Source organism: Lineus longissimus, chromosome 5 (genome assembly GCF_910592395.1).
Source record: "Lineus longissimus chromosome 5, tnLinLong1.2, whole genome shotgun sequence".
NCBI classification, from domain to species: Eukaryota; Metazoa; Nemertea; class Pilidiophora; order Heteronemertea; family Lineidae; genus Lineus; species Lineus longissimus.
The window spans coordinates 7875359-7890362 of NC_088312.1; the positions used below are offsets into that span (position 1 = coordinate 7875359).

At 39.3% G+C, this 15004-nt stretch overlaps 1 protein-coding gene across 13 annotated transcripts in view; it reads left to right on the forward strand.

Moving 5' to 3' along the window:
* Positions 1-15004, forward strand: part of LOC135487388 (synaptotagmin-7-like) — an 80405-nt gene that overhangs the window by 15438 nt on the left and 49963 nt on the right. For 3 of the 13 annotated variants that reach the window (XM_064770968.1, XM_064770972.1, XM_064770977.1), the window contains exon 1: positions 1298-1758. The exons of 7 other annotated variants lie outside the window; for them this stretch is intronic. In XM_064770968.1, coding sequence (XP_064627038.1) covers positions 1692-1758 — 67 coding nt within the window. In that variant the 5' untranslated portion in view covers positions 1298-1691. Of the gene's footprint in view, positions 1-1296; positions 1759-15004 lie in introns of those variants that run through there. 3 more of the 13 variants (XM_064770976.1, XM_064770978.1, XM_064770964.1) reach the window with 2 other exon arrangements.

Sequence of the window (15004 nt, forward strand, 5' to 3'; positions counted from 1 at the left end):
TGTACCTTTTTTAGAAACACTGAGACAAAGGAGTGATGAAACGTTGTTAACCATCCAAGCAAATGATCTGTCATCTTAAAAAAATTACCTTACATGTTTCACCGCATTCATTCTCTAAAAATCAATGTGCCTCATATTGATTATGAGCAAATAATAAAAAAGTGTTTTTCCAGTATAGCAAATATATCACCTGGTGGATAAATTCTGACAAGCCCTCAATTTCATATCTGACGGATCTGGTGTAATCTGACAGAATCTGACGATTTGTCACGAAATGTAGAAATGGGTATCTCATTGAATGTTTTCTTTCTTCAGGATTGGTTTTTCTCATGAACTTTTCCCCATAGGTTTGAGAGACATGAGAGAGGCAAATGAGATATCATTTATGACCATTGAGCGCTTTCTACTTATACAGTATCCAAAAATAAATGATGAAAAAAGATTTTATGACAAAAATTTATTTTATTAACGGTGCTATCAAGAAAAAAATCACCTGGTGAAAAAATATCGGTAAGGTTTTTTCTGCTAATTAAAAATTAAGTAGAAATGTCACACGAAATGAAAAGGATAGATTGTCTCATATCTTTTTGTCTTCAGGATATTTTTCCCTGAACCTGCTAAAAAATGTTATCCATGCACCTATCATATATTGTATCCAAAAATACTGTAAACCCGGCAATATTGTTGGACATTTTATTTCGTGATTTGGTTAAGTTGCAACTGTTGCCTACTTTTAATATATCCCTATGGCAACCATGTAACAGTATATCAATTAGATTATCTTTTTGACGGCCTTTTACTATCATAATCATCTGTAAGTGTAAAAAATGCGAAAATGAAAGTCTCACATATATTTGCAGGTTTATGGTAGATGTTAAGCCTATTGATTTTGCATCCTACTTCCTAAACGCTTCCCTTAAAGGGGTACACCGTTCGTATTTACTAAAGAGTCAGGAAAATAGAAATGCACTTATACACAATGCTGTAGTGCAGTTATCATGCATGCAAAGTTGCTGAAACTTGGTATTTAGAATAGTCCTATATATGTCTACACAACAGCATTGTTGAACTTGATATTCGGTATGTACTAACGCAGTTGAAAATTTTCAAATTTATTTACAAATTTCTAATTTTGACACACAGCACTGGCCTTTAAAACATTCACCTGATGACTGTGACATTTCCTGGCCTTTTCTCATTAAAGCATCATAAAGCTTGTTGATTATGATATATCTACGTAACACAACTGATAATCAATGTGAGATATCCATCATACGTCCGTTCGAAGCATAATACCATTATTGACTAGTTCTCATGGCCTTGCTTTGGCGCGCTCGAGCAAAATATATGGCAACCGATGGATGAGCGTCATATAGCGTTCGATTCGTTATTTCCATTTTCATGGGTGTGTCTGGGTACAGCAACATAAGGCATCTAGTACATGGTTTCTTCGGAGTCTTTCTTAATTGGCAGCTGTTAGCTTGGAGTCATATTCACTCCAGCAGTTCCGTGTTTTGCCGCTACCGGAGGCATTCCCATTGATTCTATGTTGGAGAAAAATCTTCACATTGGCCTTAATGGTGTGATTCTTACTAATGTGTCCCCACCGGAAATATAGTCAGCATGGAATTTAGATAGTTACTAACCTCTGTACGGGATTTTTCCATCGCGGACATCGGCCAATACTCAGGATGACGTCCATCGCCACCCCCATCGAGGTAGCGAAGAATAGTAGTTGCCCGGATAGCAATGGCTCGGGTAAGATACTAATAGTGCTCAGTGTTGTCAATGTGGTGGTGATTGCTAACTTAGGCAAAAGTGAAAGTGAGATATATCTTAGAAAAATCTCTCATTGTTTACAATGCTTCCAGTTGCTGGTGGCATTGATACTGTTGCATAGTTATTAGGAGAGTATAGTAGGCTATAGGCCTGATCCCTTAAGAAAGTCCCCCAAGCTTTAACCCTACCAATGTCAAAAAGAAAAAAAGTGTCTCTTTTTAACCAACTTCGCCTTTTCCCCAAATCGGTGCTTTTTTATGGTGATGGCCACAACGGAAGTCAGTTCTTTTGGAAATCTCGGTGAGATTTTATCTATCATTGCTATGTTTGTCACCAGTGTCAGATTCCTTGCTGGGTTTGGTTTTGTAGTCAGTCATATATCAAGATATACCACTTGTGACCTTATGAAACTCATCAGCTAAAGTGAAATTCACGATTGTGGCTCATCAGATTGCTATAAAAGAAGAAGTCAATTAGCTTGCTCTTCTTGTTATAGAGCAGTCAAGGTCAGAAAACAAGGTGGAAATGTTTTGGTTATATTTTATAAGAATATGTGCCAGATAATCTCAGTTAAATCCCAATTATAATCATCTTCTAAGCCTGTCAGTCAGTGTACTTAAGAAATCCTTAGTACAGGGACGAAATTGTCTCAATTTTGTTTGGTTTTATGGTGTGTATGTACTTGGACCTGATCTGTACCCGCCGACAAGAATTCAGACCAGAGTACAGCTGGCATCTACAAATGTTTGCCATATCAATTTGTTATAGTTTTTTTCTCTGGGTTTTGATGTAAACTTATCAATTTTATTTCGAATGAGTCAGATTTGATAGCATTTTGCACATTTTGGCAGTGTGGTGGTGGTCTTTAACAAATTTTGAAAATGTGTGTTTTGATAATCTTCTAGTCTATACCCGAGGAAAACAGACTGTTTAATCTAATGTAAGCTTCTGCAGCAACATATAAAGTAAGCAGTTTTGGTACTAAAGAATCCTTTTGGGGTACCTGAACATTACAATAGTAGGAAAGAATAGTTGATAGTAGCAAAGAAGTATGCCTTCCAGTATGCTGTAACCATGGATATGAGGGAATTATGTGTGCTACAAACATCCTGGGCCCAGTTTTTAGAAAGCATGTTATCATGTTGGTACATGTTGACATGTTGTTAGAAGTACATTAACACACACCATTGTACAAAACTGTATATTTAAAGGGGTATAAAACGGTGATGACACTACTACGGATGAGCCATTACCTATTACCTCGGAGACCACATCCATCTACATTGCTGACACCAAACGGAAAAGAACACATTTGTAATCAGAATGATTACCGTCCCTGGCGATTGAATTCATCAATAGCTGAATTTGTATTCGCAATGCCCTGGCAGGTATTTCAAGCATTAAACTCACGGCGTGCCGCTGGTGTAAATGAAGTTTAGCCACAATGATTGATGAAGATGGAGCATGGTCGAGGTGTACCATAGCCGTGGATAGATCGATTCAGTTTCGCTTTGGTAAACACTATGGAGAGTTAGTTAATCATTAAATTGAGATTTTGGGATGGCCACTGGTTCACCATCTGTTGGGTTTACCGTTTGAACTGCATACTTCAAGTATCTTATTGGTAATAAGATCCACAGTGGTGACCTGTTGTTTCTCATATTTCACTCTCTCCAACTTTGATGTCCCTTAGTCTGCAAGACCTTCTACAGCTCAATACAATTCCATATCTCATTTCCTTTTCAATAAGATATATCTGCCGGATTTTCACCCGATCAGCCTTAGACGTCACAACCTGATAATGTTTTAATGCGATTTCTTTTATTGCGACTGTCTGCACATTGATGCGTGACAGGTCTGGACATAACAATCATTTGTTGGCGATGAAATCAATAACTGGAGGAAATGGTCAATGTAATAACAGTCAATATTCGCCGGTTTCATCATGGCGATTAAATGTTCTAATCACACGATTGAAAATCTGATATGTGATGGATTGATCCCCGTAATTGCTTCATGTAAGAAGTGATATTGTGCGTTGTCTGATTGTGGTAAATTATCCATTCCCTTCTTATATCACAGAACTTCAATATTTTTCTCAGCTTCGATGCTTGATCCCATAATTTTACTATTAGCAGCACTGTTTGACCCATAAGCAATGCACACAATCTGGGTATGGCTGAAGAGGAAAATATGAGAAGTCAGTCAAATAATTGCGGTGAAGTGGTGGATGGGTTTGAGGCCACAAACTCTCAAGCCAGCTTAGTTATAAGTACAAATATCGGATATTCATCAGCCTGATTCCGATCACATATGCGGTGACCTGTCTCGATGACGATGGAGATGAAGGTACATCAAGGAACTATGATTAAGATGAGGTGTGTTGCGAATTAATATCTCATATTCATGTCGTAATATAGTGCAAATTAAAAAAAATTGCTCAAAAATAAGTTCCAGTTAATGATTTGGTATTATTATATAGCTGTATACATATATTTTTTCTGGACCACCCAATACATGTATGTTATAACCTTTCCCGGCCATTACTGATGGCCAAAGCAGTTTATCACCACTCATTGGTCTGAAATGCTGAGAAATTCCTTCATCCTACTCAGTCTCTTACTTCTCCTTTGAAACCATCCCACGCAACATATGATTTTTTCCAAAAAATGTTTGTCCTTTTATGCGATTATGCGATATGACTCGTGCGATTTCGTTGTGGACACTTTCACTAAGTACAAGGATTCTTTTTGATAAATGTCAAATGGTCTGCTCCTTGAGAGATTTCATCTGGCATTGCTGGATCGTGTTGAGAGGAGGTAGAGGAATCTTTTGGGTTGATTGTTCAGTTCGTCCTGTTCTAAACTTTGTTGTTTTCAGAGATTGTTCTTAAAGGTCTTGAGTATGTTCATCCCTTGATGTTGTAACTAAGCTTTGTTGACCTTTACCCAGATTCGATACTACAATCCCAGCGTCTCATATGGTATTTACTGGCTCATTAACCCCTTTGTACCCATAACCCTCAACATTTCGCGACTCGATTGGTTGTCTTGGAAACCGTGTAAACTAGCTAATCTTTTACGACATGATTCAATTTGTCAGCAATTGCCTCTAATCAGGTTGATAGCAAAGTAATCACAGTTGTCGACAAGTGAGATTTGTGCTGGTCACTAACTTGTTATGATGTGGCGTGTGGCGCCATGTGGCTGCAGCCCGTTGCTGGAAATCTTCCATGGGGTTATTTGGTGCATTCAGCACTCGTTATCTCGCCAATCATGTGTAGTACTCTGATTTCAACCTTATGAAATGTCTGTGAATATGTCTAAGTGAATTTCAGCTGCTGGTTAGACATGCATACGAGTATTTTCACAAACCCTTCTGAGAATATCAGTATTTCTTTGGATTTCTTTGGATAGTAAGCTGTCCTTTCTTGTGCTCACTCTCGGAAACATAATATCTTATGTCATTGAAAGTCCAAGATTTTGGTTTCATTTCATCCCACACCTTTCGCAAATCCCAGTTGGCCCAGTTGCTATATTCTGTCAATAGCAAGATAAGTGGAGTGGCCTTTGAAGCCCGAGGATATGTCTGGCCATTGATCTTATCATGAATACTTCATGAAGCGGTGCGTTGGTCAAGACAAAGGTGTTGGCCAATATACTCTCATAAATTTAAATTTTCGTGGCCAAATATCTTTTCCGATTTTCTGTAAAGGTTAAAAACGCAAAAATAAGGCACTCAAACATTCCCTCGTTGACAGTAATTAAAGTCATTGATAAGCATCCTTCAGATTTTCAATCTCGTCTCTTGACGTAAGCTCCTCATCAGCAACATTCAATTAATCTTTAATTTGTTTATCCATAAGCAGAATAATCCTGGAATGATCGCGTTGCATGTGAAGTTGGCCTGTTAAAGTTTCATCTGCTTTTGTCCTTTTTATGATATGCGTGATAGATGTTTTGTTCTCGGAATTGATACCTTGATTCTAATGTCATTCTAGACCAAGATATAGTCAACCCATGGGGCTGCTGTGAAGTATTAGTTTCATATTAGTCTTTTTGGCTGGTTCAAATTTCCTATGGCCTGCTTTGAGAATTCATGTCTTTGGGATAATGCCTTGATGGCATTATGAAGTTTCTGAAGAGATGATGGTTCCAGTATGAATCAAACTATGGACACAGACATTCTACCAACTGCTTGTGAACACTATCGGATGTAGATCTGCAGTGCATCTGCATCTGCCACTACGTAATCTCCATTAGTGCTGGCCGGACATTATCTGGACACAGTAATTTCTCTAAGTGAATGGTCAAAATGACAACTTTCCAATTGCATTTAGATACTCAAAGCCATGATCCATTAAGTTTCTTCCCTTTCACCATCTTTCCTCATTTCCAGCATAATGCCTGTTGTGACTTCATCCAGCTTTCTCATAGGATGCTGACATTGTCTCAACACAATATTCTGTTAATGGAACTGCAGCAAATCACAACAAGTAAATGATGATATAAACCCTCTTAGGGTGAAGGATTACTGTAAGCTCCTTTATTCTCTTAGCCCTATATTTTACTGGTGACAATGACTTGCACCTTGGGTCAGATGAGAGAAGTCACAGAAGTAAAGGTTTCATTTCGAAGTGGACCATGACAATACCTGAACAATATAGTTTTATCTTGAAGATAATTTTTCTTCTTCTCCACTTGCTTAGACAGTGGGTTCCAGCTCACTGGTTCTTGTTTTAAGCAATATATCTCTTGCAGTTGGCAACATCCCCGACCACTGAGATTTCCTCCTGATTTGGCCATCATCCAATGACCACCATCAATTACTTCCAGATCAATTATTCCCCGGCCCATTCGATCCTGTATGAATTGAGAACACCTAATGAGACAGAAGTACCGAACATCCAATAAGGCGAGGGGGTTTTGGTATATTATAGGTCATTCAATGACGGTTTCCACCCTGGTGAAGACTACAGCCATAAGAATTGCTGGTAGAATTGATGGCAACAATGATTGGGGATTAAGGCCAATGGGTGGTTGTAGGGACATTGTCATGATCATCTTACTGATGGGCCTGGAAAGTTTTGCTGATATACCCAGGATCTGGTATCACACGGATATGAAAGCACTGACATGGTCTACAATGGGACAATATTGATGCCAACATTGTCATCAATTGGGGAGTATAGCCAATGAGTGGTTTAGTATTGTAGGGACATTTGGGAGGTTGAGAACAGCAACTTATCACTTATCCTTATACGTATATAGATAAAACTGTAGAAAGAGGGAAAATTGTGTGTACATTTTGATCTGTATGTGTATAAGGATCTGTGATAAGTCACTGACCTCAAACTCCCTATTGTCATGATGGTCTTCTTGATTATCCTGGAGTGTCTTTTCGAGAACCTTGTTAACAGTACCCAAGATCTGGTATTACACGGAAATGTGCCGCCACAGTCTACAAGTGTCCACCTTCTTGACAAAAACCATTAGTTCATCCTTGAATTTATCGATTCCATTCTTGGTGAAGAAGCACTAACACGATGGATCAACAAGAAACTTGCTTTTAGCAGTGTCTGGTTAGATGACAACAAAGGATGGTGTGATATCCCTCAGGAATGGTAATAGCAGGATGTAATTTGTTGATGGGGAGACATTGATTGATGGGTATTGAGTTCGAATGTGCTGACTGAAAATTTCAGTTTGGTTAGCCTTTCTCCTTCAATGTGGGGATGGATCTGCCAACTAGTCAAAAGAGACTCTAATTCAATTTTAAAACATTTGCTGATGACTCCACTCAGAATCTCTCAAGATTGCAAACAGCAGTCAGTGTCATTACTTCACCAGATAATAAGCCCAGTTTATTGATATTTTTCCAAGATTATTTGTAGAAGCCGCCCGCACCTATTTCTAGAAATGAAACTTCTGCAATTAGTTAATAGCCAGAATCAGATGATATAGACCTGTTCCATCTTGTTGCTAAATAGGTTGGTAAAATTTTGTCAACTTTTCTGCCGGATGTTGGATCAATTTCACTAAATCAGATTGATACCTTTTGGGTCGAAATATATAACTATCTGAACTCTGCCATTTCAATTTTCATCAACCAAAGTTGTATGAGATGTCAAAGTAAAATGATGGATTTCGCCTGGTGCTCCTAATAAATATAAACCAGGCTATGCTCTGTCGAAATACTGATGTCAGCTAATCATAGATTCATTTGGGATTGTCTTTGTTACAATGGCTGTCATTGAATTTATTTTCATTTTGTACATGAGCTTCCCCACAATTGGTATAGCAGTTCATCTTCGGTTGTCAGCTCTCGTAGAGGGAATCACTTTTAAAATCAATAATTAGTGGCCATAATGATCTCCGACCCTAGACTAGCCTCAAGATACAGTTGGAATAACTAACTGGAGTAATTACTATTATTCATGTACCATATCGGTTAATTAACTGCATATGATCCATTCATGATGAATTGATATCTCTATCATTTCATCTGATAAGTGGGTCTAAAGTGGGATTCGTGCACTGCTTATGAGATCTGGTTAATTCATAGTCAGGCACTTGCTTTGACGAACCACGTATTCCTCTCATCCTCTATGCCAACCTTGCTAGATGTACTGGGTGTCTCGAAGAAACCAAGATAACTGGTGCAAGATTCTAAGTTGATTCTGCTCATGCTTGGAATGTTTTCTCTGAGGCTGCGTCATTACTGCCAGTAATTGACGGATGTGCTTCTACACCTGTAAGGAGCTGTTGTTACATGTGGAATGCAGCCCAGGCAGTCACCTATGTCATTACTGCCACTGAGTACCAAGTGCTTTTCCACCCACCCAGAGCTGTTGTTACATAAAGAATGTAGCCCACGCAGTCACCTATGTCATTACTGCCACTGAGTACCAAGTGCTTTTCCACCTGCCCAGAGCTGTTGCTACATAAAGAATGTAGCCCTGCTGTCATCTATGTCATTACTGCCACTGAGTACCAAGTGCTTTTCCACCTGCCCAGAGCTGTTGTTACATAAGAAATGTAGCCCTGCTGTCATCTATGTCATTACTGCCACTGAGTACCAAGTGCTTTTCCACCTGCCCAGAGCTGTTGTTACATAAAGAATGTAGCCCTGCTGTCACCTATGTCATTACTGCCACTGAGTACCAAGTGCTTTTCCACCTGCCCAGAGCTGTTGCTACATAAAGAATGTAGCCCTGCTGTCATCTATGTCATTACTGCCACTGAGTACCAAGTGCTTTTCCACCTGCCCAGAGCTGTTGTTACATAAAGAATGTAGCCCTGCTGTCATCTATGTCATTACTGCCACTGAGTACCAAATGCTTTTCCACCCACCCAGAGCTGTTGTTACATAAAGAATGTAGCCCTGCTGTCATCTATGTCATTACTGCCACTGAGTACCAAGTGCTTTTCCACCCACCCAGAGCTGTTGTTACATAAAGAATGTAGCCCTGCTGTCATCTATGTCATTACTGCCACTGAGTACCAAGTGCTTTTACACCTGCCCAGAACTGTTGTTACATAAAGAATGTAGCCCTGCTGTCATCTATGTCATTACTGCCATTGATTACCAAATGAGCTGTCGTTACATGAAGAACTTTGGCCAGTTTGTTCCTCTTCAGCAATTTATTGTCACATTCTTGCCATTTCACGAACTAATTGTTCAGTTACCGTTGCCAAGCCAATCCCTTGTGTCAAACTGATCCAATGCCTGTGAAAACGGTTCATGCCCATTTCGCCTTGTCTTTTTTCGCCTTTTCCCATTTTGCCTTTAAAAAATATACATTTCGCCTTCTCCTATTTCGCCTTTTCCAATTTTGCCTCTTCCCAATCCGCCTTATTCTATCTCGCCTTTGTCTTTTTTCGCCTTTTCATTTTTCGCCTTATGCTATTTTGCCTCTGTTTTATCTTGCCTTATCACAAGTTGCCTTATCCATTCTTGCCTTCGTCTCAGTTTGCCATTGTCTTAATCTGCCTTCTCCTATTTCACCTTGTCCTAATTTACCTTTGTCCTAATTCGCCTTCATCCTATCTCGCCTTTACCCGCCCCGCCTTTGTATTATTTCGCCTTCTTCCCATTTCGCCTTCTTCCTACTTTGCAACAAACTTGGTGTCTCTACCCATGTTTGTTGAGTCAATCTTTCATATGAAAGTGTCTTCAACAGTGTTGAAGGGCTTCTAGGGTCCATTCGGGGGTACCCCCAACCAAAACCCGGTGGACATTGCCAAAATTACAAGTGTAGACAACTTCTCAGCCATTATAGTCATATTACATTACATACCATATTACAAAAGACTTTTGTCTCTTTTACCCATGTTTTACCCATGTTTGTGCGGCCAATCTTTCATATGAGAGTGTTTCCACGAATTATGTTTTGGTACCCTACCCAAGGCTGTTGCTTAATTACCAATCTTTTCAAATCTTCATAACTTCTGAACCATCTACATGTAAGCTTACATGTATCTCCAAAACCAACTTTTGGATTGATAAAAGGCGAGGTGAGATATGGCGAAACGGGAGATGGCAAAAGGGGAAGAAGGCGAATTGACACAAAGGTCAATCAAGAAAAGGCAAGATGAGATAAGGCAGGATGGAACCAAGGCAGAATAGGACAAAGGCGAAATAAGAAAAGGCAATCTAGGATGAGGCAAGATGAGAGGAAGGCGAGTTAGGAAGAAGGCCAATTGGAACAAAGGCGAGATAAGACGATGGCGAAATCGTAGAAGGCGAATTGAGAAAAGGCAAGTTAGGAGAAGGCTAAATGGGAGAAGGCAAACTTGGATAAGGCGAATAAGGTTAAGGCGGAATGGGCAGATACCGTGAAAACCACACAGTTTCCTCAATGTTTCCCTTAGCTTCCTGCTGTAGTATAAAACTAAGATGTTAAGGATTGCTCCTAGGTGAGTTTGATCACCAGGTAATGCGCCTCTGGTCAGTTTTAAACTATTCATGGCCTGGTTACTGAGGTGCGAATTGTTTTCCTTTGCATCTAGTGGTTCTGTTGGCTTGTTGTCAAATATCGATCGGCTCTCTTCTTATTATGTGGAAACACAAACATTTCGGGTTCACGGACTATCCAAAACAGTGCACTTGCCCTTGTGGTTGTACCCAAGAAGTCACAACAGGTTGGTCAAAACACCGGTTTTGGCCACAACAGACCAACTGGAATCATTTGTGGTTGGTGAAATTGACAAGTGAAAGGAATGCATTTCACCCTTCTATAGTTCATTTAAGAAAAGGTGTTGGGGGAACTCTGCATTGACTTCAACATACTCGAACTCAATGATTACAAGATCTCGATACCATCACACTAATTTTGACACTTTTCCAGCTGAGTTGTTTCCAATGCCTTGGAGACTGAAAAGGTTGATCTCAGAATTAAAAAGCTGACAGTTCTCTGATTCAGGTTTATTGAAGCATGTGTGTCTCATTCCTGCAGTTGTCAGGAGATGCGAGGAGAATATTATAAATTCATCACCTTCGAACCAAGGTTGCAGGGCTGCCTTGTGAATATCGTACAGTGTTTTATTGATATGTGTATTGTTCACAGCCAAATTTTTGCTTCCAGTTTATCATTAAAAATTCTAAAACACCTTGATTACAATTAACCACAATGTAATCAATAAGATATTTTTGGCAATTATGTGCAGAAGAGGTTAAAAGAGAAGACTGTCAAATCTTCTATCAACAGTTAGCTATAGATGAAAGCATTCTTGTCATCTATCTATTTATAACCGAAGCCTTTCACCTGATTGACCATACACGACGCGGAGATTCCACTTGTGATTGCTTCGGCTGCAATAAACTTGTCATGTGACAGAATGACGCGCATGATGGCATCTAACAAATGCTGCGGAAAGCACCAATTTCATCTTTTACGCCGTGCAGCGTTCAATATAAAACCACAAAATTTTTCCGCCCCTTAATATTCACAATCGCAAAAATGCCAAGATGATTTTAATTCTCTGTGATGCAACTAATTTCTCACAAACTTGGTTGTGCACACCACCCTCTGCATTTCCTAACGTTCAAGGAGAATCGACGTCCCTGACACACTCGAGATCCAAGCCCGATGTTTACTTTCCATTTCAAGGAGAAACCACCAATTTTATTCACCATCTCCCTGATTCAACTCTGATTGCATTACACAGCCTCGCATCCTCATCCTTCGTTCGTCATTCCGGTTTTTGCCTCAGTAATCAATGACGTGAAAAGCAAAAACGGAATGTCCTAATCTCATTTCCCACGGTCTGATTATTAGCCGATATGAACATGTTTCAATTTTTCACACTTCCTTCCTTCCTCGTGGAGCTTTTTATATCTTAGTAGCGGAGCAGACCACGTCTATGACCCATGATCAGTTGTAAGGTACTGGAAGATACTGTACCAATGTACTTCATACTGGTTAAAACTTTGTTTCCGTGAGCAACGTGGAAAATTTTGATATGATTCAATGTTCGTCATCTTCAACATCGTACCATAAGCACACGTGGGCTGTGACATTTACTGAAACAAAAATTCTAATCCAAGCAACTGATCCACGACATCGAATTAAGTCAATACCTGACTTGTATGTGATGAAACATGAATCTAACCATTCCTATCCATTGTCCTATTTCATGTTTATGGATGATATCAAGTTTATAGTCAGGCGGTGCATTCATAAATGATTTAACATTTTTATACTGGATAGAGGTTCGGCAACCTTAACAAGATTATTTTCCAATATCTGAACTAAAGATATGGAATAATATCTTGCTTACTGTACTATGATTAGTTTTTCTGGAGACCAGGTAATAGAGAAATTGAGGAAAGCATTAAAATGAATAATGAAACCTTCCTATGGCCGCATTGATTACTGTTTTATGTTTTCCAGTCTCACATATTAATCTTCACTTTAAGCTATGATATTTAAGCCAAATGAAACCAAAGTCTCATACATATTCATAAGCAGGAGAACCTCTCTTTCAAGAATACCCTTGGGAATGAGAAGTGCTGTTCTTAAAGAGTGATGTTCAGAATGTAGAGGTAGATTTGAATGGAAATGATCAATTTCGGGCAGTGTCTTTAGAGAGGTTGTCCTTTTACTGAGGTGCTCAAGTTGAGGGATAAGGGGCAGAACAATTATAGTGAGGTTCATCAGTAAAACCTGCCGAGCAGCTCCTTGTCCTTTTCTGTCTGGGTGAAGTATCAGGTAAATGGCAAGGGTTCAGACACGGCTCATATCCCATCTCAACTTTCCATCAGCAGTTCCTTTGACAGTGTTTTCATCATCCATTCCCTTCACCCAAGTTTGTGATTGTAAGCATCTTTTATGATGATATAGTAAACAGGCTGTGAGATTAGGAGTCGTGCAGTAAATCATGAATGATATAATCCAAGGACAAAGGCTGCTGTGACACCACTGCGTAGTCTCTCACAAGGGATGGGCAGTACACTGGAATAATTACGTATCAATGTATTGTAATGATATAAGAGGGAGAATGAGGGTTTATCAGAGCATGGTGAGATATCCATTACTCGTGGTCGTCTAGTTTGGCATGTTTGTGTTAAGGAATATCTTATTCCTTATTCCTCAAATCCTTTGAATTTGGTATCCGTTTATTGTATGTTGTATTACATATCTTTCTTATTTCTACAATCATGCTTGCTTTTTCGCCATCAACACTGCCCACAGAAGTACGCAAGCCAAGGCATACAATCGCTGAGGATTACCTAATGTTGGGTACGTGCTTGGAAATAATTACATATCGTCTGCTGGGAACTGTTGGAACAAATGGACAACAGTGGAGAGCAGTCGTTGTGTCAAGTCATAAAGGCAGTTAAGGAAACAGCTCAACTTTTTACACTTCAGAGTTTCTTCCTTAATTGGCAATAAAGTTTATTAATCAATGTAATTAACCTGCTCAGATGGGATTCTTAGACTTATTAAAAAGTCGAGTGTTTTCTCTTCTCTTCACATCCAGGCTCTTGATTGCTGTATTCCTTTTGATGTTCAGTTGTTAATCAACTTAGTAAAAAGCACAAAGCAGCCTTGTATCGGGGCTGTAATTTGCTGTCGTGAAATGGTTTGGCTTGGTGTTGGCATTGGGTTTAGATCGATCTAATATCGGTGAAATTGTAATTTTTCCATACCCATGATATATTCACCTTCCTAAACAAAGATTAGGCTAGATTGTATGATGATTGCTTCTTCACAAAATGTACTGAGGCTTTTGATTATATCTTTACTGCCTAAGAATGCTCTGGTGACTTTCGCAAAGTAAACCTGAAGTACACTGTAGCATTACCAGCAGAGCCCTTCATTAATCATACCACATCTTTGATCCCGTTGATTTACTCCGACATTCCAAAGTTAAGATACAGAGCGGCTTCAAACGGCATCCATCATAAAACGACGCTAGCATCAGATTCAATTGACAGCCACTTCTTACCAAAGGGTGATATAACTTTTGTTTTCGGTGCGTACCCTTAGCCAAGTCAGCGCTGCCATTCACCTTAGCCTCAGGGGGTCTCCTTTGAATCGATGACTTCAGTTCAAAAGTATGATGTCTTATCGCTATTTCGTTAAACTTTTCAAATTCAATTACAAATTTCAAATATATTTTACAAACGGCATACCGCTCTAAAGTAAAGCTGATTTGTAGTGCATACACATGGTTAAATGGGAGTGACATTTTATTCTTGGCATTCTCCATGCATCAACAAGAACTAGCAAGTGACACTCACGCATAGCTGTATCCAGATTTACGTCATACCTCGTGACTATTGCGTAGGTGTCATGATTAGCTGTTGCCAGCTTTAATAATGAATGAAGACATTATGGTCTTGGGCTTTGTACGGAGATTGCTGATTATTACATTGCCGTAATCTTTGGGTAATCTTTGCTATTTTAGCTCCATGTATATCATATATTGCTATCTGTGAAGAACATGATGCAGAAAATCCAGGACCAGATATCTTTCAGGACCCCCAAAGAACCAGCGAAGTGAGAATCATAATAGTTTCCCTCTAATGCGAGTGGTGTCAAAGTGTGTCTCTCATGATGCTAAGCAGTTTACTCAGGTTTTCAAGCTATCTGGCTCAGGATAAAACCATTAACTCCTAAAGTCACTCCCACATAAATCCCCTACCTCATTCCTTTCTTAAAACAATCGATCCATCCTTCTCACTCAAGATCCATTAAGGGAGAGAAAAAAACACTTAT